The sequence below is a fragment of the Leptosomus discolor genome, chromosome 1 (genome assembly GCF_034619465.1).
Source record: "Leptosomus discolor isolate bLepDis1 chromosome 1, bLepDis1.hap2, whole genome shotgun sequence".
Taxonomy (NCBI): domain Eukaryota; kingdom Metazoa; phylum Chordata; class Aves; order Leptosomiformes; family Leptosomidae; genus Leptosomus; species Leptosomus discolor.
Genome location: NC_141391.1, coordinates 212,390,696 through 212,416,451, shown reverse-complemented (window position 1 = coordinate 212,416,451; position 25,756 = coordinate 212,390,696). Strand labels below are relative to the sequence as shown.

The 25,756-nt window shown below is 38.5% G+C and overlaps 1 protein-coding gene across 1 annotated transcript in view; it reads right to left on the bottom strand.

Annotated features, from left to right (window-relative positions):
• The window catches only part of USP6NL (USP6 N-terminal like), a 109,589-nt gene that overhangs the window by 5,434 nt on the left and 78,399 nt on the right, over positions 1-25,756 (bottom strand). The window contains exons 7-13 of the mRNA XM_086474781.1: positions 25,158-25,267; positions 22,429-22,477; positions 20,462-20,582; positions 15,450-15,544; positions 12,744-12,809; positions 12,555-12,654; positions 9,815-9,967 (exon numbers count right to left, since the gene is read on the bottom strand). Coding sequence (XP_086330907.1) covers positions 9,815-9,967; positions 12,555-12,654; positions 12,744-12,809; positions 15,450-15,544; positions 20,462-20,582; positions 22,429-22,477; positions 25,158-25,267 — 694 coding nt within the window. The remainder of the gene's footprint in view (positions 1-9,814; positions 9,968-12,554; positions 12,655-12,743; positions 12,810-15,449; positions 15,545-20,461; positions 20,583-22,428; positions 22,478-25,157; positions 25,268-25,756) is intronic.

Genomic DNA, 25,756 nt, shown 5'->3' with positions numbered 1-25,756 from the left:
TTATGATCACACAATTATTTAGATACACAAACCTATGCTCTTACACTGAAGGCACTCAGTCTACCTTGCTACAACTTGGCAAAGGAAGATACTCACGCTGAGCTCTCTCCCCAGTTACTCATCCCCAAAGCAGAGATTCCACACATTAAATCACCTTACAGGATGACACACCTGCCACACTGTATTGCCTGATGGAGAACACCCACGCAAACAGTTGCAAGACAGTGCAGCAGGTTACGTGGTGGGGTAGGGCCCCAGCATCAGGCTGCAATGAGTGGCTCTTGGAATTGCAAGTCTCATGGTTTGTTCTCTTTTGCTACAGGGCCCCACTATTCACAAACCAGGCTAAAGTCTGGAGCGTGGAGTTGTAGACTTGCACTCCCCAGCAGCTCACCGCTGGAAGAACAGATGAAGGGACAGAGGAATGAGCTGCATGGATGCTACAAATGGATGATATAACAACTCTGCAATATACTGTCTGCTTCACCAGCCTCTTCAAAATCGTTCTCTATTCTTTGTGAACAGGAGTTCACTTTCTGAACTTGTTTCAGGTTGGCAAAAGGCATTTGCACCATTTAATTCCATTTGCGTCCTGAAACACAGTGTCAGGCAAAGCTGGGTAACTCCCAGATCTTGTCTTCTAAATAAAAGTGAGTTTTGCTCATAATAAATATTGCTGATACTGGAATACATATTACAGTGCTTTCAATCTTACTAATTTTTAATGTTAAAATAGCATGAAGTCTGAGTTAAGCACCAGTACTCAAAGGACATAGCAAAAACTTGTCATCTAAATCTTATAGAACTAGTCTTCATATGCTGCCAATCCGTTCATAACCTCCAGGTGATCCATCGTAGTTATGGGATAGCATAAGAAAATGGCCCCCCAACATCTGTAAATTAGTTAATTTCTGTCCTTGCATGCAATACATGTTTTAGGAAAATGAGTTATTTTCTTCCATGCTTAAACCATCCAAGCTATATATATAACAAAACTGAAGACAAGTTCCTTCAGCAGCTGCAATGCTTCCTTCACAGGTACAAAGACATTAAAAGCATGAACCGATTTCCTTTCTTCTAGCCTTTACTCTGAGAAATGTGCACAGAGCAATACGAGATCCTTTGAAATATACCTGGTTGTACAAAAAGGTGGATCTTGTGCGAGTTTTTTGTTTTGGTTTGGTTTTTTAACTTCACACACTTAAGGTTTCTTAATTACCATTAAGCTCCAATAAAACCCAAGTGAGAATACTGCAGACATTTTTATTGAATTCTATCTAGGCCACTTTGAAGATTGCTTTCTGTCATCTTTCATTCACATTTCAGGGTAAAAGAACACACTACAACTAGGCATATGTGGGCTGCACCATCTAGATTACGTACGCTGTAACATGAATTACAGCTGTAAAATGAATATCAGAGAAGTCTGTTGTGAAACTGTTAGAACTCAATATTCATTCATGCACCGGGTAACAAGCAAAGCGTTCCAAGACAATAGTTTGCTTAGAAGAAAACCTCTGCATTCTAACAGCATGATACCAAGTTTATAGGCTGGTGCTACTGAAGCTTAGAGCTTTCAGGGAAAACAAAAATATGCAACAATTGAGTACATGTGGAAGGAGGGTCAGTGGGGAAAAGAAGAAATCCAGCTTTAAATCTTAGCCACAGGGTTTCCACGGAATTTGGTTTAACTTGACCTCAGACAGAAACAACTGACACAGCCTGCTTAATCAACCGCATCTGCACGTGAAACTTTTAAGAAAGGCCACATTGCTAGGAGGTACTTAATTCGGTAATCAAAGCTACAAAGCACAGGCCTTGTTCTGGTTCAAAAATCCTTGAGCTCTCATCACCTCCTGCCATAAAAAGCATCGGAAGGAAAGGAATTGTATAAGGATCTATGATGCTGCAGCACAAAGACACCCTGCAAACCGCTCACCTTCTAAAGGAAAATCAATTTGTTTTAAACTGCAAAAATAGATATTTAAGTCTAATTGAACTACAAAGATCATACATACATACACACACAGAGCTGCCACTTCCAGTGGAACCACCAAGTACTTTAAAAGTAAACTCCTGAAGTTCAAAAAAAGTCCATAAAATTAAACACGTAGAGAATAACCGAATCTATCACCATGCACATTAATACAACGAGACATTCCTCAAATGCACAAAATAGCATGCAAACTATGTCCATGAATGCTTTCAGCAGTCCACTGTCAGCAAGAATAGCAAGAAAACCATGATGCTGCATGCTGGCAAAAAGAAGGAAAAAAGGTAATAAAAGCAAAATAGCTGAGGAAAAGAAACCACAGTGCAAAAGCAAACAAACGAAATCAAGTCGCAACAAACATCTCTACCCAAGAGGTACACAAACAGCTCACCCGAGAAGCATGCAAAATCATCAATTCTTCTTACAAACCGCGTATCTTTTATCTACCAATTTTCCACTCCAAATCTGCCCAAAGCCTCACATGCAGCTCTCAACCATCATCTTTACCACTTCAACTAAACTCACTGTTCAAACTCCTCAGATCTGAGCATGCAGAAATTTTGTTTTCAAGGACATTCAAAGGAGTATCTGTTTGTGCTGTTGATCCAAAGTCTGAGTTAATTCACTTTCTGGACACATCTGTCTGACTGAGGAATGGAGAAACTTTAGAATTCTACAAGAAGTATTCCTGGGACAAGTGCTTTGCTATACAATCTACGGCATTTACACACAAGGTTTAAAAGCATTTTAAAACCAGAAGTTAAGACAAAGCCGTCCAGTTCAGCTGTGATGGTTTTAGCAGTGACCTCTACAATCATCGAATGTGCCTTTGTCTTCCAAAGCGAACTGGGCAATCAGATTTTTTTCCCAGGTTGCCAGTATTCGTACGAGATGTAGAACTGGGTAACTCCCAGCCTTCTCTCCCTCTCTTCCTTCAACAGAACAGGTTCCTAGACAGAGTTCAGTTACTGGCTTTTCCCAAAGACAAACGTAATAGCTTACATCAGAATTCACAGAACTGGAACCATACGATTTTCTATTTCTCCTTTAAAAGAAAGGTGGTGATTTAGTTGGCTTGTATGCAATACAGCATAAAAAAAACCAAACAACAAAGAAAATAGGGTGAAAAATGGGTGAGGAATGAGAGAAGTGGAAGTAGAGGGAGACAATTTAAGCAAAACAAGAACAATCAGGTGCTTGTTTGCTGCTGGTAAACACATTACCTGACATGAAAAAGAGCAAAGCAAGTACGAGCAGATCTGACTATTCCCCAAATGACAAGAAACTCAAGTCACATTAAAGAAAGTTTTAGTCTACTGACTTCTTCCTGCTCTGACAAGTCTTGGTCACCACCCAGTGGAAGTCGATCTCAACTACAAGACTTCTACAGATAATTGCTTCAGGAGGCACTAACAGCCTCATGCACTGAATAGCAGACATATAATTGGAGTAAAGTGCTTTAAGTGCTCTCTCTGGTGAATAACAGTCTAGCCCTTAATTTCAGCACCAGGATACATGCACTTTGACTGTTCTAATACAATTTTCAAGGACGGTAATGGTCATAAAAACAACTCTTAAAATGACATCTTGATATTTTGTGTTTATTTTCCATCAGTGACGTCCCATCTTACTTCTTCAGTTTACAAGTCCAAGAGAATTTTAAAGAAATTTAAGTGCCTGCACTAGAAGCTCAAGCTGCTGTCTGACAGTCAACCTCTGCTCCTCCCTTATATGCCGTCATCAACGAAGGAGTTACTAAAACAAAATCTTGCCTGACAACTTGAAGGTAGAACAAAATACACTGTTTGCCTTTCTGCTGCTACGTCACTTCTGTAGTACTGACAGCAAGGAAAGTGTACTTTATAAACATCTGCATTTAAATAAACAACAGAAATGTTAACAAATTCAGTCATCTGCCAGAAGATACAGGTGGCCAGCTATACGTCTGTAAGCTGCCTTTGCAAAAAAAAATTTCTAAAATTAACCCCTTTGCTTTACATCCCTCATTCCACATTTCTTCCAGAAAATACACTTTCTTGAAAAGTCCATTTAAAATAGGAGTATGAACAGCGATCAGCGTAACTACCTGGATCATATTTCTAAAAAGCATGCAAGTGGTAAACAGAAAAGGTTTTTAAATTCTGCAAAGCCAATGTCTAAAATTGATTAAAATAATATACTGATTATATTAGTATAATTCCATATATTAATTTCTTTCATAATATCGTAAAGGAATTGTATCACACAAGAAAACAAGGCAGAAAAATCAGTTTACTTGATTAAAATATGAAGTGCTTTGTATGAAATAGCTACTTGTGTATTCTTCAAGCACAAGTGAAAAATCCAAAATTCCTCTGAAATAAAACACAACCAAAAGAGAGACACCATCAGAAACAGGAAAGTCAAGCTGACTTACATATTTCTATTGTTCTGGCTGTCAAAAGGCAATTAACAGCAGAGAACAGACGCTATTTAATAGATTACCAACCTAGTGTATATATACTTCTGCACTGTCATTGGTAAGTATTTAAAATAGACAGATATTTGAATAAAAGATATCGATAATAAATTTAATAAAATATAACTTTAGAGATAAATAGCACATGAACATTTAAAAATTTATGGCAAATGCAAGATTCAAACTTTGCTAGTTTTCCCTGAATACAGAACAGGCTGGGAGAACTAGAACAACTGAGCTGGAGCTTAAAGCTGGTGTTACCATGCACAAATACAGTTAAGACGATCACAAGGACAAGGGCAGATTCCAAATTTGCCAACGCTGCTTTAAAATTAAGGTACAAGACCTTTATCTCTGATTTAAGGCCTCCTCATCTGCTGCAAGGTCTTCTAAATTCTCAGTCATAAAGAAAAGATATCCAACCCAGGACCCCTCTGCCCTCCCTTTTCAGGACACCTTATATCAGAACAGAGGTGAGAAATTGTCTCAAGAACAGACCTGAGAGCCTTCAACCTTGAAGGTGGGTCTGTCTTGTTTATGAAGCACTAGATTAATAAACTACTTTCAGCCACATATTTCTAAGTAGAATATGAAACTTTCACTGGTAAGCACTTTTGCTTATTCAAGTCAGAAACTGTAAGAAAATATATGTATTAATATATAAATACTGTTTATTAAGCATTGCATTATTTATATAGTCCTACAGGAATAACTTACAGCAAAGCTGGAAATTCTACCCGTATCTTGTGAGCATTTAAAGAATTCTGCTGCTGTTTTAAGTAACAGCCAAGGAAAGACTCTGCATCAAGAAATATTGGAAATCAATGCTGTACACCAAGAAAATTCCTTTCACTGTGCTCTAGACATCATCCTTGAATTAAGGAAGAGATTATCCGCTCTGTGTCAGACTTGGCTCCTTGAGAAGATGTAAACAGGAGTCATACAGATTTAGATGAGTGTGCTGTTCAAGAACCTGCCGTGGTGTGGACACCCTTCATAACGTTCCAGGCCATCAAGGAAACACTAATTGCCTTTTCTACCCAATTTGCTTGAGGATATGTCTGAAGGGAGGTACCTTAAAGGACAGTTTCTACCAAATAGCTGTCACAGCCTACCTCCCTGAGGACTTGATAACCAACGGCTTGCCAATAACAAGCGTGCTTATCCATACAGTTCACAGTCTCCCTAGTGTCACTGGTACAGGGATGCCTACCCTGAGTTTCGAGAACAGCACTGAAGTTGCAAGCCATCCTCTGAAGGTTGTAGCTGCTAAGTACACGCTATCCTATCCTGGCCAGTGGTTAAGACTAGAAATTACCACAAAGAGAAATGAAAATCCATGGTCTGCTTTATGCAAAAGCGTTTCACTGACATCCAAAATTAGCATGATCTCCTTAACGTCCGTGTCCTGGCTGAGCATTTTAAGGGTTTTATCACTGAGAAAGCATTAAAAGAAGCCCCTTCCTTCCTCTCTGCTCTGAAGCGAACAGGGAGCTCCTTAATTCAGTGGGAGAAGCCATGGAGGAAGCAAGTCAGAGAAAACTGCATCAGACATAAGCAGACAGTCACTTTAAAGTACCACAAAAGTTATTACCTCTTTTAATATCCTACTGCAGCTTACCCTACTAGGGCAGAAAAATCTATACAGTCTAGCAAAGGATGCCAGATGGAAAATTCCACTGAGCTTAATTAGCTCACTGCTATTCCTGGATGACTGATACTGATGCAACTGTAAGACTGAGATTTTTTTTTTCTTTTTCCTAACATGCATTTTTACTTTAGTTTGTAAAGGCGTACTGTTGCTCAACGAAAAAAAAAAAAAAGGCACAAGATAGGAAGTAGTACTTTCATTCTAGCTGAAAAAACTAAAATAAACACTATTTTCTCAGGCTAAAGTGGATACTTAAATGAACAGTCTGGTATTTTTTGAGTGTATTATTAAACCATTATATGTCATGCAGTAAGTTTTACATTAAAGTAGAAGAAAAATAGTAAAAAGAGAATGAAAGTAGTAAAGATAGTACAGTCAGACAGACGTGTACTGGGTGTATTTGGTTTTTGTGGCAAGGTTTTGGTAGTGGGGAGGCTACAGGGGTGGCTTCTGTGAAAAGCTGCTAGATGCTTCCCCTATGTCCAATACAGCCACTGCCAGCTGGCTCCAAGATGGACCCTCCACTGGCCAAGGCCGAGCCCGTCAGCAACGGTGGTAGCACCTCTGGGATAACATAGTCAAGAAAGAGAAAAAGTTACTGCACGGAACAGTAATTGTGGCCAAAGAGAGGAGTGAGAGTATGAGAGAGAAACAACTCTGCAGATACCAAGGTCAGTGAAGAAGGAGGGAGAGGAGATGCTCCAGGCACCAGAGCAGAGATTCCCCTGCGGCCTGTGGTGAAGACCACGGTGAGGCAGGCTGTCCCCCTGCAGCCCGTGGAGGGTAAACAGTGGAACAGATACCTAATTGCGGCCCATGGAGGACCCCACACTGGAGCAGGTGGGTGCCTGAAGGAGGCTGGACCCCATGGGAAGCCCGTGCCAGAGCAGGCTCCTGGCAGGACCTGTGGAGAGAGAAGCCCACGCCTGAGCAGGTTTACCAGCAGGACTTGTGACCCCATGGGAGACCCAGGCTGGAGCAGCCTGTTCCTGAAGGACTGCACCCCATGGAAGGGACCCACACTGGAGCAGTTTGTGAAGAACTGCAGCCCACAGGAAGGACTCACATTGGAGAAGTTCATGGAGCACTGTGGCCCGTGGGAGGGACCCCACGCTGGAGCAGGGCAAGAGTGTGAGGAGTCCTCCCACTGAGGAGGAAGGAGCAGCAGAGACAACATGTGATGAATTGACCACAACCCCCATTCCCCATCCCCCTGCACTGCTCAGGGGGAGAAGGTAGAGAAAATCATGAGTAAAGTTAAGCCCAGGAAGAAGGGAGAGGTGGGGGTAAGGTGTTTTTAAGATTTGGTTTTATTCCTCATTATCCTACTCTGATTGGATTGGTGATAAACTAAACTAATTTACCCAAATCAAGTCTGTTTTGTCCATGACGGTAATACCCAAGTGATCTTTCCCCATCCTTATCTCAACCCACAAACCTCTCATTATATTTTCTCTCCCTCGTCCACTTCAGCTTTGCTTGTCCTATTTTAATATTAAACCTCCCTCATTCAAGTTGGGTGAGGAAAAAAAAAAAGCATTTTACTGTCCATTGACGTTTCTTTAGCTATCCAAAAGAAAGAACCAATACATCTCAAAACAATTAGCACCCAGTCAGCTAATCATATCAAAAGTTACACTTAAGTATACAAAATATGAAACCAAATAACTTGCATTCCATTGCCAAACTGTCTCTGCAAGAAGATACATTCACTCCCCCTTGCTGTTGGTCTCCATGAGAAGATTCCTCGTGTCTCACACTTTCTGTTACTGCACTAGATGGCTCTAAAGCCTCCTTTAATTTTCTGCAAAAATCCAGAGTATCTCAAACAAAATTTCATTTGAAGGCATTTTATGTTCTCCCAAAAGAAAAGCCTTAAAACATAAATAAGTTAGGAACAGACTTTATGCCTTCATTTTTTTTCCATCAAGAAAATTTCCAGTAAATTCTGTTTTTTTCCACAGAAACTCTCAACAGGAGTTACACACATGCGATTTTCTAGGCTGGAAGATACATTAACTCCATCATGTAGCAAACTATAAAAATTTTCCCAACTCTTCAGCTACCACAGTTTCAAGGCAAAACTAGAAACTTGTCACTGCTGAAACTTTCTTTACCACATCCTTGAAAATCCTACCCATCTACAAACAGTTAAAAGCTTTTTGGGATAACCCACTCACCATTCCAACACAATCACAGAGAACTCCGTATTTAAAACTTAACAGAAAGCACTCCTGTGATCTATCTTCCTTTAGCATGATGGAGTGGAACTGATGCTAAAAGACCAAGTTCCTCATTGGCATGTTTGCTCCCACCTAATCACCACGACCCAGCATGAGCTGTGCCAAGAGGCCTGACAAAAGCACAGAGCTGAGGAGCAGTGCTGAAAAGAACAACTTGCTGTGAGAGTAAGCCAAGACTTAAACCTAGCTGGTGGAGAGAAGGCAGGAGGGGAAGGCTGTGATTAGAATGGGGAAGCGGCAGTACACACAGCAACATGGAGAACTGCAGACTCACGGAAGAAGCCTGAGCAGACAAAAAGACAAGAGCAGGAACTAGCCTTAGAGCTACTGTGGGTGGGAGAAAGCATGCTGGAGAGATGTTACAGATGATCAGAAAGAGGGTAAAACACAAGAATAGGGAGTAAGAGAAATGGGAAACTCTGACAAGAAACCAAGATGAGGGGAAACAAATATACACAAAGTATTTGTACTCCAGAGGGACAGATCTGCTGAATAACCAGATGAAACAGGTATCTATTTATGATGATTAGTCCTGAAACAGCCCAATACTGCATGCAATAAATAAGGTCTACAGAAACAGAAAAATGAAGTTCATTATCGAAAGAGTGTCAGGAACAAATTATCACCACAATGCTACATAGGCAACCTTTATTCTGACACTTCTTAACTTCTGAAAGCTAACCAGAGCAACTTAATGAAGTTATTTGAAGGCGGTTTCTGCCATAATTTTAATCTTTTTGAAAACATATATTCTTTCTCACATACTATTTTACAATGAGCAAGGCTAAAGAAAAATGTCTCTGAATAATCACAAGAAAAGTAATAATTAAAGATTGTGCAGGTAGGGATAGAAAAATAATAGAATCTTAATACAGGAAGAGATCCCATACACATTTCATAATTTGGGCCCCACAAAATAACGACCTCCACTCTGCAACCAAAAAGCACAAACACAAAGGCTGAGAAGAAACAAAGGAAATAATGCAGTTAAACACCCAGAAGGTCTGTCACCTGCAAACAATTAAAAATCTGGATTTGACTACCAGAAGAAACTATTTGACCTAAAGTTTGTTCCATAGCTAATCAAGCTACAAAACAGTCTGGATTCTCAGACAATGCCACTGCTTCAAATAATCTGAAGCCTTGATAATTAATCTTTTATCTCAAAGCTTTTATAAATCCAAATTAATAAAATTATTAGAACGTGTGATGTTTTAAAGTCTTTGCCATTAGCCTACAACCAGTAAAAAAAAAAAAAAAAACAAAAAAGAGCAAACTCACAAAATAAAGGGTGCTGATTTTAAATTGTAAAATAGTTTTTAGGAAAAAAAAAACAAAAAAACAAAACCTATGCAGGGATGAAGAGATAAATACTGCACAATTTTTAACTGCATGAATTAACACTTCAAAAATGGACAATGTGTGAATAGCTCCAAATATCTAAATCTGCATATGTACAAGGTTCTTACCAGCTACTGGTAAATCCAGCTTTGCTCGTTTCAATTCTGATATAGAATTTTGGAGCTGGTCTATTACAAAGTCATCTTCATAGAAGAAATCCTTGGCTAAAGACTCCTGCAGAAATTCTACAAGCTCTTCCATTTGTAATTTCATCAGATGCTCTATATAAGAAGAAAACATTATACATTAAAATGCCTTAACTATGACCATCGTAAAATGTACTTAACACATTAGATGCTTTTGTTTTCAAGGAAGAATGAAAAGCACTTATTAATTAAGCAGATAACAGAATTCTACACCAGAAATCTATAAAATGCATTAAAAAAGCCACTTGCAAATCAGCATGGAAATGCTTTCTGCTTATTATTCTCTACTTATCACAACGTTTTCCAAGAAGGGGCATCTTCAGAAAACTAACTACAAGTCACCCTCCTTCAGCCTTCTTGAGTCCAACAGCTTCAGGTCCTTTCAGCCTGCATCCTCAATTTACAAAACACCACTGTAGGTCTGTGCAACATATACCATCTCTCTTACTAAGAGCTTTGAAAAGCAGTAAAACATTTTAAAAATTGATATTTACGGTATCTTTATTCACAACTGAAGTAACTTCCAATGAAATGATGATGGCAGTTCACACTTCAGAACTATTGCTTCAGGCTCTCTGAAAATTCAGGTACTTTTTGGCATTTAATCAAATTCAAGTCATATTTTGAAAGTCATTTTACAGTTACCAGATTATTTTTCGTTCCCTTTTCACACAGCAGTAAGGCCACGCCTTCCACACAAACCTATCTGGCTTGCAAGGCTGTCACTGCATACCTATGTAGCTTCTTTAAGCATATGTACGCCACCAAAAGTACCAGAATGTACAATTTCTGTACAGAAACCACAAAAAATGTTTTTGCACTGTAATAAAAATGCTCCTGGCATTTATCTTGGCGCTCAGTGGCGCTTTGACTGGAGAGCTATACCACCAGTGTTTTTAAAGGCAGACAAGAGACCGGAAAACAAATCAGGATCTGTCTTCAGCCAGCGTTTCTGCCAGTCCTCTCATCTCTTCTCCGCTGCCGTAAGGTACTCTCGGTGTTTTGATCATGGAGCAAGTTGCTATGTACTTGCTAAGCGAGCAAACCTGCACTCAGACTTTTTCCTCAGGTCTTCCCATAAAGAGAGTGGTGAATAAAAAAAGAAGTTTCAAGCAGATGTCTATTAGCAATAAAGAACAGAAACTAAAATGCTAAGTCTAACAATTTCCCTCTAGGCGTTCAGCTTTAAGTATAATAATTTAAAAAGTAACATTTTTCAAAGCAGTTTATGAACAAAGTAACGAATGCACCCCCCCGTGAGACAGTGAGGTAATATCACCACAGTTCAGGGAGGGTAAAGTAGCAAGCAAATTAAGTTATCAATTCTGCAGGCTCCATGCAGACCTGATACATGGAGTTAAATGACTTCACTAAGGAAGCCAAAGTCCCAGAGTAAGGCTGACTCAAGCTGCAAGGTATAACCCTGAGAAATGCTCAAGTATATTTAGAAGCCAACATCCATCCACAAAAGCTTTGTAGATCTTTTGGAACTTAAGGTGCTAAATCACTTTGGGGAACCAGGCATACATGCTTTGGACAATTCTTCTGTTCATAATCTCAAATTTGACTTTACCCAAAACACGAGAGATGGAAGAGATGGCCACCCAGGTAGACACCAGAAATTCTGAATTTTAATTAGATTCTTGGACAAACAACGGTATAGAAAGAGACATACGCTGGTGATTCATCATTGCTGAGTCGTCTGCTGACAGAGTTTCAGGTATTTAGTGGCACACTCTGGATTTTTTGTGCGCTTTTTTGATTCATTTAAATCCTGTAGGGGCTTACAAGCCATTTCCAAACTGTGGAACTACCACATTTTTCCCCGTTGTTAATCAGCGATACAGCTCACCTCATGTCGATGTTCAAATAACTTTCTTACTGCAATAAACATTTTTCTTTGGCAATCACACTGTATTGGGTCTGGCTGAGATGGAGTTAATTTTCCCCACAGCAGCCCTCATAGTGCTGTGCTTCGTACTGCCAGCCAGAAAGGTGCCGGTGGTAACACACCGGTGTTTCAGCTACTGCTGAGCAGTGCCCCACAGCATCAAAGCTGTCTCTGCAACATTCCCCCTCACCAGGAGGCTGAGGGTGAGCAAGAAGTTGAGAGAGGACATAGCCAGGACAGTGACCCAAAATGACCAAAGGGATATTCCATACTACATGATGTCTGCTCAGCAATAAAAGCTAAGAGAAAGGAGGAGGACGACGACATTTGTTATTATGGCGTTTGTCTTCTGGAGCAACTGCTGTGTGTACTGAAGCCCTGCTTCCCGGGAAGTAGCTGGACATAGCCAGCTGGCGGGAAGTAGAGAATAAATCTTTTGTTTTCCATTGCTTCCACGTGCAGCTTTTGCTTTATTAAACCACCTCTATCTTGACCCACAAGTTTTTTTCCATCTTATTCCCTGCCCTGCCAAGGAGGGGAGTGATAGAGCAGCTTGGTGGGCGCTTGGTGTCCATCCAAGGTCAACTCACCCACATACACACATTAATAAAGCAAAGATTTTGATCTTTTTGTGCATAAGGAAAGAAAAACACCTGTCAAAAGTAGCATAAGGCAAATGGGAAACTAAGATTTTCACACAAGGTCAAGCTACAAAAGAACAAAACCAGCTGAACCTCTGTTTAGCATTCAAATGTTTGAGAAATTTCTTACTTCTGTGTAGTTTCAGAATTGTGTAAGACATCGCAGTGAGAATCCGCTCTCCTTCAAGTATGTAGATATCCCATATCCTGAGGCTTAATGTAAAGGGAGTCTGCAATGACAGAATCAGGCAACGCTGTGAAAACAGTCTGTTCTAAGTCACAATCAAAAACAGAAATAGAAAATGAAAAACATACTCACACGATCAAGGAAACACTGGAAAAACCACTTGGTTGTGTAAAAGCTAGTGGACATATCCTGGGAGTCCTGTAAAAAATGCAGAACTTTAAAAACATTCACAAAAATCAAGTCATGCTTTGCACTGTCCATGAAAACACATTTTCACTTTGAGGTCAATGTATCAAATATTCGTCATAAAGAATTAATGTAACTACATGAAACACTGCTACTTCAATCCAACAAGTACAATTTCTGTCTTTTATAGTTTTTCTTCATCAATGTCACCAACTGAAGAAACATGTATTCAGAGATGTAGATGGTATTAACACATCTTAGACCTCATCTTATTTTTGGGATAGAGGTTTCAAAGGATTAAATCCTCTCTCAAGAAAATAAACCAATATTCTGGAGTAACCAAAGTTCAAGCACTGGGTCCATTTAATCTTTCATTTCTCTATAGCAAGGCTGCCAATTCATGCCAAAGGTTGAAAAGATCTTGACAAGAATACCTACCTACCAGAAACCAGCCTAAAACAATCAAATTCTTCAAATACAGGATCTCAAACCAGCATTTAGACTGATAAAGCATTTAATTCCTTACTTAAGGGCCTAATTTCCCCTAGAGCACAGATGGTCCACCTGGTATGGACCCCATTCAAAGATGGCTAAAGCTTCTTTGCAGTTTCATGGAGCTCTTCCAAGTTCTTTGCACACTTAGAGGAAAAGCCAAAGTAAAAGCTGAAAATTTAAGAAATTCTGAATTTTAGCTTTGGGTTAACATCATATTCTATCCTTTCCACATTCAGCTTTTCCAAAAATTTTGAGTACACAAATACTGAATAAGCAATGGGCCAAATCCCTCCGGTTTATCTGCAGGCTTTACCTTCATCTTTCAGCAAGGTAAAATGGGCTTGTCTTAGTGATACATTCACAGTAAGAAATGAGGAAAAATAATTCTTAATATAATTGAAATAATCTTTATCAGATTTTAATTTTGGAAGTCTTTATAAAAAAAGCAGACAGAACAAAACACACTTTATTTTGAGATTTTTCTAACCTGTAAGAATGGCCATCAGCCTGCTGAACTAGAGATATAACCGACCATGCATTCCCTCATGAAAAAATCTGATTGCTATTAAATTTAATGCCACAAAACTAATTCACACAAAGATGGAACTAAGTTCTGATTTAAAACTGAAAAGAAAAATAGAGAGTGTGAAAGTTTTCTGGATCCCTCTAAACAAGTGGCCAAGAACTCCCTCAAAAAGGAGCTATCAAACCATTTTATTCAAACCAGCTTTTTCAGTTACTAGAGCAACTTTCTGCACTTTTCTGAAACTTTCTTTTTCAAGTGACCCAAGGCAGGGGGAGAGACGGGGGATGGGGACAAATGACAGAATAAAATAGTTCTTGATTATTAAGTGCAGCAATAAGAGGAATACAAGCAATATACAAAATTTAATAACATGTATCACCTCAATCATGTATAATTATTCTTGGATTTTTAGAAAGCATTTTACCATTTACTGTTAAAACCACCCAATCTTCTTAGGATTAGTCTATATTTTATTCCTGAAACATGATAACCTCAAAAATGAGAATAAGACAATATTTCTAAACAATCATCATCTTGCAGGTACTATAAAAACTAAACCCATCAGTTTCATTTTAGATTCAAGTTCGTTACAGAACTGTCTTGATTTTTTTTAAATTTTTTTTTTTAAATGCCAAGATCATCTTTCATGACTAATTTTGACTTGAACTTTTAACAGAAGAGCGGGGTTTTTTTCCTAACCAGATCTGCCTAATTCCTTGTTATGAGCAGGTCTTACAGCATGTTGTTAAAAAAAGACATTAAATTCTATTTTATAATACAACAGGCACACATTAGATGCAATTCATCATTGCCAAGGTGCTAGTCTGCTCCCCAGCCGTCTTTTTTTCTTTTTCTAAGGAGATAAACATACTAAACAGAAAATAATAGTCCTGGGAAGGTAATGTTTGTAAGCAGCTATCACTCTTCGAAGATGTTGCTGCAACTGAGCATCTCTTACACCACCTTTTAAAACTGGGAGATGGATTCTGGCAGAACCAATGTGATTGTAAATATTCTTGATGATTATTGGAAGGGCATTTTTCTCCCATTAGAAAAACAATTTGCTCTTTAGAATAAATACAGCCAATATTAGCAAAAAACTAAAGAGCACATTATTCCCTATTTAAAAGCATCAGAAGAGATAACACTCAACATTTAGCTTCGTGAAAATACTACTGAGTATGTGCAAATTTTAAAAGGACCATTAACTCCTCATATAAAGGTTCTTTTTTAAACAGAGATTAAAACTAGTTGGTTGTAAAGCTACCTCTGTCCAGAGATAAGCCACAAAGCTCTACATACAATAAACTCCAAATAAAGTGTTTTAACATCAGTTTGCAATACAGCAGCTTGCACAAGGCCAGGTAGAAGGACCACATATTTTCTTAACTCAGAGATCAAAGGTGAGACAGACTCCCAATTTAACTACTCTTAGGATCCAATTTTATCATAACTCTGCCAAGGTGCACCATAACTTGGTCCATGATGAAAACAACAGCACTTCTGCTTCTTAGAGCTTTGCATTTTTTTCTGAGGTTTGATGTAGTCTTAACCTAGTGGGTTAACCTGAACTGAAACAAGGTAGCAAGCTGTAAATTAGTATTGCTTCTATTGTGATAATAAATACTCACCAAATGCTGCTTAAGTTTGGACAAAAATTTTTTCAGTATTTTGTCATGATGTTCTTGAAACCTCAACAGTTTTGGAAAACCAGGAATAAAAAACCCTAAGAAAAGAAGTTGACCATGTAACAGGTGTATGTATTACAAAATTGACATCAAAAAAAGGCATTCAGAGCTCCGAGAACAATATCCTTCTGTAAGACCACTGGATCCGAACAGCTATTCATAGTAATATTACAGTATCCACATACAGACATGCACATACTCCTGCCTAAATGACTATAGCAGAACATCAATACATTCCCTTAGTGACTATTATGAGATCTGTAAAGGTACATGACAGCAGACCCAGCAGTCCTATATTACCCACTCTAAGATCATGAGGAAACCAAATTTATAATTATTCTTTAAAAGACAAAACACCACAACTCACATCGACTAAAACTTTTAAAAGCAAAAAGATACAAACTGGGATTATGCCCAGCAAGTTCACGATAGAAGAGCAAACAGCATAGGCAGCTACTAGAACTGTCTGCACTGAAGAAAAGACCATAAAAAAACAAAGAAAAGAGGGATATTCTACCAAGACAAATATGAATAGATAGTATAAAGTGAAGACACTGAGCTCACACAACTGAAACTCAGGGCACATTAAAAATCTTGAATAGTTTTAGTGATCATACACTGGAAGAAGAAGCACTAAGATCCCCTTCCAATTGAGTTATCAGCAGAGTTAAAAAAAAACTCTCAGAGCAATCACATAATACAAGCCAGAAAAACTTTAAAAGTTAAAGGAAAGCTAGTACAGCTACACAGCAGGAAAATAAACCATTCAAAGAAGATCCTTGAAAAAGCTGAAGCTGTGTTGAGATCAGAAAAACAGAAATGATCAAACACCAGCAGTATAAAATGGTGAAAAACAAGCCTCCCCAAAAAAAAAAACAACTTACAAAAGATATTAAAAACATACTAATAGACTTATTTTCAAACACCTTGGAAGCAGAAAGCGTGACAGAGAATTTGTAGGTTCAACAGTTTGCGAAGATATTTAGAAGTGCTTGGAGAAGGTGAAATCCAGACTAATAACAAGTTAAATTTTTGCATGGAAGACACTGGCGAGGTTCCTAAGTCAGAACCCTAAACAGTTCTAAAAGAACTCAAAGATCAACTAGCTGAAATATCGATTCTATGAAACCTCTTGCTTAAAATACCAGGACCCTGGAAAGTGGCCGACATGATGTCAGCTTTTCTTAAACTGGTTTTCAGGTCAATATTCAGGCCAATATTCTGAGAGAAAACCAATAGAAACCATAATAAAGTCGGGGTAAGCAGACGTCCAGATGGATGCAACGCACCAAAGAAGAATCAACATGGTTTTTACAAAGACAGCTCACGTCTCTTAAATCGGCTGGGCTTCCTTGAAGAAATCAGTGGGTATGCAGCCATAGACAGCAGTGGATGTTGCCTATTTGACTTTCCAAAGGTCCTATCACTGAAGCAGCTTCATCTCTTCAGTCCATCTCCTAAAGCAGCTAATCCACTGAGTTAAACGATAGTAAAACAAAAAAGACCAAAAAAAGGCTTCACCTATGAAGTGGCATAGGAGTTTGTGCTGAGACCCAAGCTATTTGACACGTGCTGTGGGTCCACACTGTGAACAGCCAAGTCCTAACCATCCTGAAAGAGTATCGCAAAAAATCTGGAAAAGGCAAGAAGTCACAGAAATTATCAAAGTATAGAACCACTTCTGTGCCAAGAACAGACGAAAATCCTACATCTGATCAGCCTGCAGTAAAGAAACAGCTGAGGGGAAATACCACCAAGTGCCAGCGGTGAAGAGGTTATGAACATGGAGTGTCTTGGAGGCAAAATCCAGAGGGCAATATTGAGAAATCGTCATGTGGGAGAGCCAAAACAAAAATGGAAGAACACAATCCATAGTCAAATGTAATGAATTATTTAAGGAAGAAAAGTCTACCGGACTACTAAAGGCAAAACAAATCTTCAAGAAGTTCCTCCAGAAATTCTTTCAGCCTCTAACATATTTTCCAGGAGGTGTTGATCTTTGGTTGCCTTATTTTCAGTCTCCACTGAACATCTGTTGCTAGTCACGATCAGAGACAGGACATGGGGTTTAATAGGTCTAGTACAGCAATTCCATATTCTTAGGATTTCAAAAGGCTACAGAATAACCCAACAGTTTTTACTTTTAAATGATAGGCAGTACAGAAAATACAAGTGCGGACCCACAGAACACATCACTTCAAAAAAAACCCCAAGAAAAACCTCACTAAAACCAGCCCGAAACCAAAAAGAAAACTCTTTCTAGTTACCAATTATGTAACTCAGTGCATGGTCACTAAGCTGCAAGATTTACTCTCAGCCTCACACAGGTTTAGTATTTCACAGCCACAAATGCCCATTCTATCATGTCAGGTTGCATATTAGGAAATTTTACTGATCAGGAGAGGTGTTTGGGTTTTTTTCTTAATGTAAACATTGAGTGACTACATCAAAACTAATTAGCCATCATTAATAACATTCAAAGGTGCTTTTTTCATGGGAAGTTGCTCTTTCAATTTCTACATACCAATTCACTATCTTGAATTTTTAAGACTATAAAACCCCCAACAGAAAGAGCTTTCAAAAACCTAAATCATTTTCAGGGTCAGACATCTGTATTTTATAGTTTAGAGACTTCTCATCACCCGTACAACACGAAACATCAGAGAGGCCAAATGAATCCCTTGATTTCAAGCGGTGTTATGCTAGAAATTAGTCTGGCTATGTATCTGAGACACATGGGTTGCACCCAAAAAAGCATTCCAGGTTTCCAGATCACAGGTAGAAGAAAAAACAGATTAAAAACTTTGTCTAGGGGGAGGAACTTTTAACCATCGTGCTCTTGTCAGCACGATTCTAATTGAATTACTCAGCCCGCCCCTGTTATTTCTGTAGATGGAGGCTCATTTCAGAGAATCGTCAGATGGTCAGTGGCATCAACTGCAATTACAAAACTTTTCCTTCATGAATATTGGCAATGTAGAATTGAAATGATTTAAGCTTTAAAAGAGTTGGCAAACAGTGCTTGAAACCACTTTCCCCACAAAAGAACACAGAAAAAGTACAAACAGTTATAAGACATTGGTTAAGTCACTTTCAAAGTTCCCTTCCAGAATCTACAGCAATATTTACAGTAATGCTGCACTGCGGCATAAATCCATTTAAAACATACAATCAAAGAATCGTAGGATATCTAGGTTGGAGGGACTTCTGGAGATTATCTGGTCCAACATGCTGAAAGCAGGACCTTAGATTAGGTTGGTAACATCTAATAAATGATAAATTGGGAACATTTGAGTTATAATTAAGGTTTTGTCCACTTAACTATAAAAGCAAACTTCCTTAACAGATGTTGCCAAGACAGCTTCAATGTACGTATAATCCTGTGGCACGATGGTTTGTAAGCCCTGTGGAGGAACTCATCAAGCCTTGGGCTGCTCAAAGCTCTCTCCTTCCCCCTCTAATCACTTGACAGTTGCATGGCCTGTAACTGGGGGTGTGAGGGAGAAGGGAAGGAATGAAGGAGGGCGAGAGGGAGGTCTGAATGGTGCGTTCAGTGCCAGCGAGGCAGGCAGCGCGCTGACTCCCATACATACTCAAGTGACACATCTGCCTGTGTAGGTCCGTCACCAGAGGAACCCTCTTGTTCATCTATAAAAATCAGCCCAATTTCCTGTTAAAGAGTTCTCCACTAGCTCCACACTCCAAGGTTAGGACTTCTCTGTTTTAAAAAAAGGTGACACAGACCAAACACTAAGACATAAAATCAGGAAAAAGTTTCAAAATTCTGTTTAACAGTCTATGGCATCTTAAAAAGGCAACTACACCTATGCAAAGCTCCCACGTATCAAAACCAGATCAACTGATTTGGTATATAATGAGTTGATTTAGACATACTGCCCAAAACTCCTAGAATTCTCTATGACCTCTGAGGAACTCAACATTCTACACAGTTGTATTTGCACCATTGTAGTTGCATAGCTCTTGATTATTATTAAATCTATAAAAAAATTTTTGTGAGATGCTTACAGTCTGTGTTATCATTGTGTAAAGCTCCAAGCAAGTTTTTGACTCTTGATGAAATCAAAATTTCTCTTATGACAGGGATCCTCACGTCAGACTTTTTTTTTTTTTTTAAAAGGCTACAGCTTTGCAGAAGTATAAACAGCAAAATAACCAACTAGCACTTCATCTTGGGGGTGGAGAACATCCAGGAACACTGAAAAGCCAGGGAAGGAAGATATCACAGTATGAGAAAGTCTTAAGCAGGGAAAAGGAGCTACAGCTTGTTGGAAATTTGCTAATAAAGCCCAAGTTCTAGATAATATTTACTTCCAAGAACTACAGCTTTTCTCAATCACCACATCACTAATATCCACAAAAGATGCTGGAATTCCTGGAGTTGTTCCATACCAATACCCATGGAATATGCATAGATCATACTAAATTTGGCACGGAAAGAGAGAACTACCAATAACATAAAAGTAACAAGACCATGAGAGCAGGAAATGCTCTGCGAGGCAGAGATAAAACCAAGAAACCTGAAGTTAATGCCTACACACAGGTCCATTTTTTTAATATAGATTCCTGCCCTGCCAGATGATAGCACCGCCACAATATTATTTAACATTCCATATTAGGCTTCCACTAGTATTTTATTACTACATAGATGTCTGCACAGCAGCTTTCAATTGGTTACATTCCCTAAGAGATTAAGAGGAAAGGAAACCATTCGATTTTCATTAAAAAATATTTGAAAGATATCACATGCAAAAACAATTATTTACCATTATGGGTGAGAGCTCCAGTAACATCCAATAGCCCCCCAGTATAAAGCTCCCATTATGTCTTATTTTGACTACAGAGACAGAACAGCATAGTTCCATTTTCAATTAATTTACAATTTAAATAGGGCAGGTTGAAACCAAATATACACTAAGCGACATGAAACTCCATACCATGCATAGCATGCTTTGGACCAGAGAGAAGTTTCACCAAGGCCCAGAAGGCATCTTCTTCATTCATGTACATAAGGAGTAAAGCTGTGATCTGGCTCATTCCCTGACAGTATCCAACTTCCTGAAAATCAGACAGTGAAAATATTAATACGCTGAAAACAAAAGCCTCATAATCACGGGCTCTTAGTTTTCCTTGAGCTAGTAAAGAGGATGCCTGTCCTGATGGTGTGAGTTCTTCAATTATAACACAACCAAACACACTTAATATTTAAACATTTAAAATATTGATGGATAGAAGGGATGATGCACAACCCTGCCACTGAAAAGTAAACTGGAAGTCTTGATTGTTCATTACACCCCTCCACTGATACACAAAATCCTTGTCAGTACTAATAATTCCAAGTAGCCGTATCATCTTATTCTCCAAATGGAAGTGTTTTCCATTGAATTGTACTTTGGTTTTTTTGAGGGGCAGGGGGTCTTGCTTTGTTTTGCTTTACAGTCAGGGCAGCATCTGATAAACACAGGACTTTTCAAAAGTGACCTATAACTACAAACCTGCTCAAGTTTAGCAGCCCATAGCAAGCAGATGTAATAAACACGAATAAAAAAGTGTCATTGTTCCAAAACTGAAGTTGAGTATTTCCTCTGCTATTAATTTTTACTTTTATGGCAGGAACCAACTGTTGCTATCATTTAGCTGCCCAGATAACCCCACTGATAAAGTATTTGCAAGGACAATGACTTAACTGTTGACTAAGTGTTTTCAGGCTTACAGGTTCTTAGGAGAACTTTGCTCCAGAGATAAAACCAAAGTGTAAGAACTACTATACATTAAGAGGAAAAATGCAACAACGTAAGTGCAAAATAAAAACCTCATTGTGTTATTCCCATCAGTACACTTTAACAGTTGATCTTAAACAATACTTCTTCATGCAATTTGAAAATACTGCTCCAATGTTCTACAGGAGATATATAAAGGTCTTTCCAGAGTTTTGTTTCTCAGTGTGTTGAGGCTGCTTACAAAGAAAAGCTGAAGACAAAATAATACATGAAAAAAAAAACCAAATTCCAGCAAGGTAAGTTCTTTTACAGGCCAACAATTGTGAGGAGACAGAAACTGAAACAGGACAGAAAGGTTACATTTCCAAGAACTTTGAAAAATCAAAGTGGTCTTTAATTAGAGTAACTGCTTAATTTCACTTTCTTCTTCTTAACTTTACATACTTTTACACTGAATTCTAGGGAGCTGCTGATGGATATAAAATGAAAGATTATTTCTTTTTATTACTATCAAATTATCAAAAATGGTCAAAATGGGCAGAAGAAATGGAATAGTGCACTAAAACCACAGTTAATGTGGATATAAGAGCATTTCTGTTTCTCGTATTTTTACCACGCAGCCAAAAGACATTACGAAATACCTATGTTTGTAACCCTTATGGTACAGTCTAAGCCTCACTCTAACAAATCCTCATCCAGGACTGCAGCCAAGACCGAGGGCTTTAGTAAAGAAGACGCAACCTTTAAGACCATTTTCCATTTGTTAGAACCCTCCAGGTTATGCAATATGCCTGTTTACTTCAACATGCATCTTTCTGCAGTGAGCTTTCCTTCCCATCACTCAAATGAACGGGAGGCAAAATACAATAGGGGGAAAATATCAGTAGTATAAAACTCCAGGGCAGCACAAATTCATCACTTCTATTAGACACAACACTTTGTTTCAGTCAAACTGTATGCACAGTTCAGTCTGTCCAACAAGGTACTCATAATCAACATTTTTCATTTTAACTTCAGCTCAAAACATGTCAACAAACAAATAATTTATTTCTGTGTACTTCCAAAGGTCTCTGAAATGTCTGGGTTTTTTCTTTTTTTTAGGGAGAAAGACAACGGAATTGCAAGTTATCATCTCACGGCATGTTCAGAGAAACTGTATTTAAGTATGAAGGCAAACAACTTACCGTATTATATATGGAATATGCAGCTAAAACATGGAATAAAGATTGTTGCCTGGAGAAATAAGAGTAGAAAAGGAAAATGCTATAATATTGTCTTTTGTAAAAAACAGAAAAACATAAAAGCAGAAAACTACGTTTTGGAAACCTGTTTCCCCAATTTAATTTGTCTAGCGTTAAAGAACAGGATAAACCACACTTTACGATGGTATGTGCTTCTGATTTCGAACCAACATCACATTTAACACATTTAGCGTATTTTACAAGCTGAAAGATTTCAAAAAATACCTATAATACTTTGAGAAGGCAATGGAGTCAGCTCATCATTTTTACAGACAGGCAAACTGAAACATAGGATGGGCTACATTTCAAACACTGATTTATTCTGAATGCCAACTTTAAACACTCCAGACCTGATTTCTGTGCTTGCAGAACACTAATAGCTGTTTCTAATTTCAAACAGAGATGTGGAAGAGTTGAAATACACAAAGCAGCCACAAAGGTGTCATAATCTTAGCACCCAAATTAAAAGGCTGCTTTAGTGACTGCTACCCTCAAACTGAAGAAAAACAACACCAACTCTGACTCAGCATCCTGTGCTCAGTCCTCCAGAGCGTACTGATCTCCACGTACTTCAGAGTCGGAATTACAAAGAGCTTTGTATAGTTCCTTTGCTTTCTGAAAAAAAACTGTCTAATTTGTGAAGGTAGCAAGACAAAAAAATCCACACAAAACCCCAAAACCCAACCAAAACAAAACTCTGCTCTTCACAAATCTGGATATCACAGTAATGGTGGAGAGCTCTCACAACGCATTTTTAAACTCACACCCACTTTTTGTGATTTGCTGGGGAGAGAATTTGGAAACCTGAATGCCTGCTTTCATCTACAACTAAAACTGCTAAAACGTAACTGCTGAGTTTTGTATACTGTCCTTTTTCTGTCCAGTGAAATTCCCTCTGCCTGCCACTAATCGAATGTATGGAAATATATATTAACAGGTTAAAAAAACAAAGCGTAAGCAAACACCTGTGTATTTTCTGTTGGGAAGAGGATGTGTACTTGGAGAATTTTACTAAAACATCTAGATTATGGCATTTTTGTTTGCCCTCCTGCAGAACTGCAGCTTAGCCTTTCTTCAGTAACCAATGTAAAGTGTAACCTAAAGTACTAGATTTTAAGCTGGAGTCTTATTTCACAAGGACAAACTAAAAGGTCCCAAATGCACGCAGGAACCTTCTTTATCTTCAGCTGACCATATGAAACTGAACATAAGAGCTCAATCTCGTTCACAGTAAGATACATAAAATGATGGTAATTTTAGGACTATTTATACTAGATGATACCACTAAAGACCTGTAAAAGAATGAACCTTCAAAGACATACAGTCTTCTTAAAAGTCAAACAAGCTATCGATTTACCCACGGGACTGTATTTCACTGCTACGTGAAATGACTTTTGAATTTTTCACGGAGGCATCCCTGGAAATGCATAATATATGTACAGTAATTCCAAGATCTATTCCAAGTGTGAAATTGCTTTATGCAGCCAACGGCTTTCCTGTGGACTCTGAGGGCATGCTTACAACACAGCTACGGGGACTGAAGCTGGCTCTGCTTGTGTTAACCCCAAACGGATGAGGTAGCAAGCTTCTGCTAACGTCCGAGATGTGTGTGTAAAACCTAATTGAGGCCCAGAAGCAACGCAGTCATTTTTACATGGCACTGTGTCAGGACTACCGAGAGGCGAAGCACATCCCCTCAAGTACAGATAGTGCTGCACAAATATATCTAAACTACAGTGGCTGCTCAGGATTGCTCTCGGCTTGGGAAGTTCTGCTTTGTACTCCATCCTGTCTTGCAGCCATCAGAGAAATTCCCCATAGTTAGAATCTGCCCACAAAACACCTAGAATATAAGAAAATGATTGGTATGTTATCATATTAAAATCCACAGCTATTTGAGCATTGCTTTTTGAAAACAGGAGACTACCATAGAATCTACCTTGGAAAGAAAAAATTAAAAACCTGAAGTAATACAGTCACAGAAGGGAAAAAATACCCTCTTCATCTCAGCAGGCTGCTGATGCTGCAAGCTAGCAACAATACTGACGTTTGTATCGCCAATTATTTCACTATTAAGCATTTGTAAAGATGACAGCTGCCTAATATTCCTCATTCAATGACAGTTAAAAAAAAATAAAATTTGAAGAAGTCCAAAAGCATTAAGGCCTACATTGTAAATAATTAAATAGTTATATAAAAAATACTGCTTGAAGTGGTTCTGAATTAGATACTAGGAGAAGATAAAATCCAAAGGAAGGCTAACATCTCTGGGAAGAAAAAAAATATTAGAGATGCAAAAAGTTATTTTGTTTTTGACAATATACCGTTAAACAAAATGATTGCATAATAAATGTTAACTTATTAGCTTGGAATGCTCATCCTTTTTTTATTTACAATATCTGAAACTCTTTTTATTAAATATGAAACAAGATGAGAACAGTTTAGAAGCGGTTTTCTTTGGACTGCTACGGACCACCTCATAGTGAGGGAAAACTAGTTGGCTGGAAGTGACCACCTGGGTTTGCGGCAGTAACGGTAATTACATCATCGCACACAGACAACCCTGCTTCGGAAGTTCGGAGCTTACATTCAATACACTTGCACAGGTCGAAAAGGCTTGAGGCAGATCAGAAGCCGGTTTTAAGACAACCAAAACCTTTTCATTTACTTACTTAACACCGTATCTGTCTCGAAACATGATATGATCTCTGTATGTTCGATTCACATCAAGATCAATTTGCCTAATATCTGGTGAAGACCCTCGTGCTTGACACTTCAATTTCTGGGAAAACAGTAAAGAACGGAAATTAAGTTTAAAATTGTGAACTCTACAATAGCAGGAACCTGCCTGACTGTACACCTATATTGAAGTATTTGCCATCTCATGATTTAAAATACTTAATATAGAATAGCAGCTCACAAGATAACGATTTTCACTTCCAAACTACGCATATACATACATAAATTCCACAGAGTCAGACACATTCACGCTGTATAGATGTAAAAAGACCACCCCATAATACAGTTTTGAGACACACCATTCACTGCCCGTATTCAAGGTTACATTTCAGCACTCCAAATTTCTATTGCCATTTCTCAGATAGGCACATCACTGGAGAAAGACAGAAAGCGAGTTCTACTACTTGGGAACAAGAACCTAAGATGCAAGTGCTCCAGAGTGGACTTTTAGCAAATGATTTAGTATGATCTTCATACTTTTCCTGCCTTTTTCTCTAAGCAGAAGTAATAGCTACATAGCTCCCAGTTACTA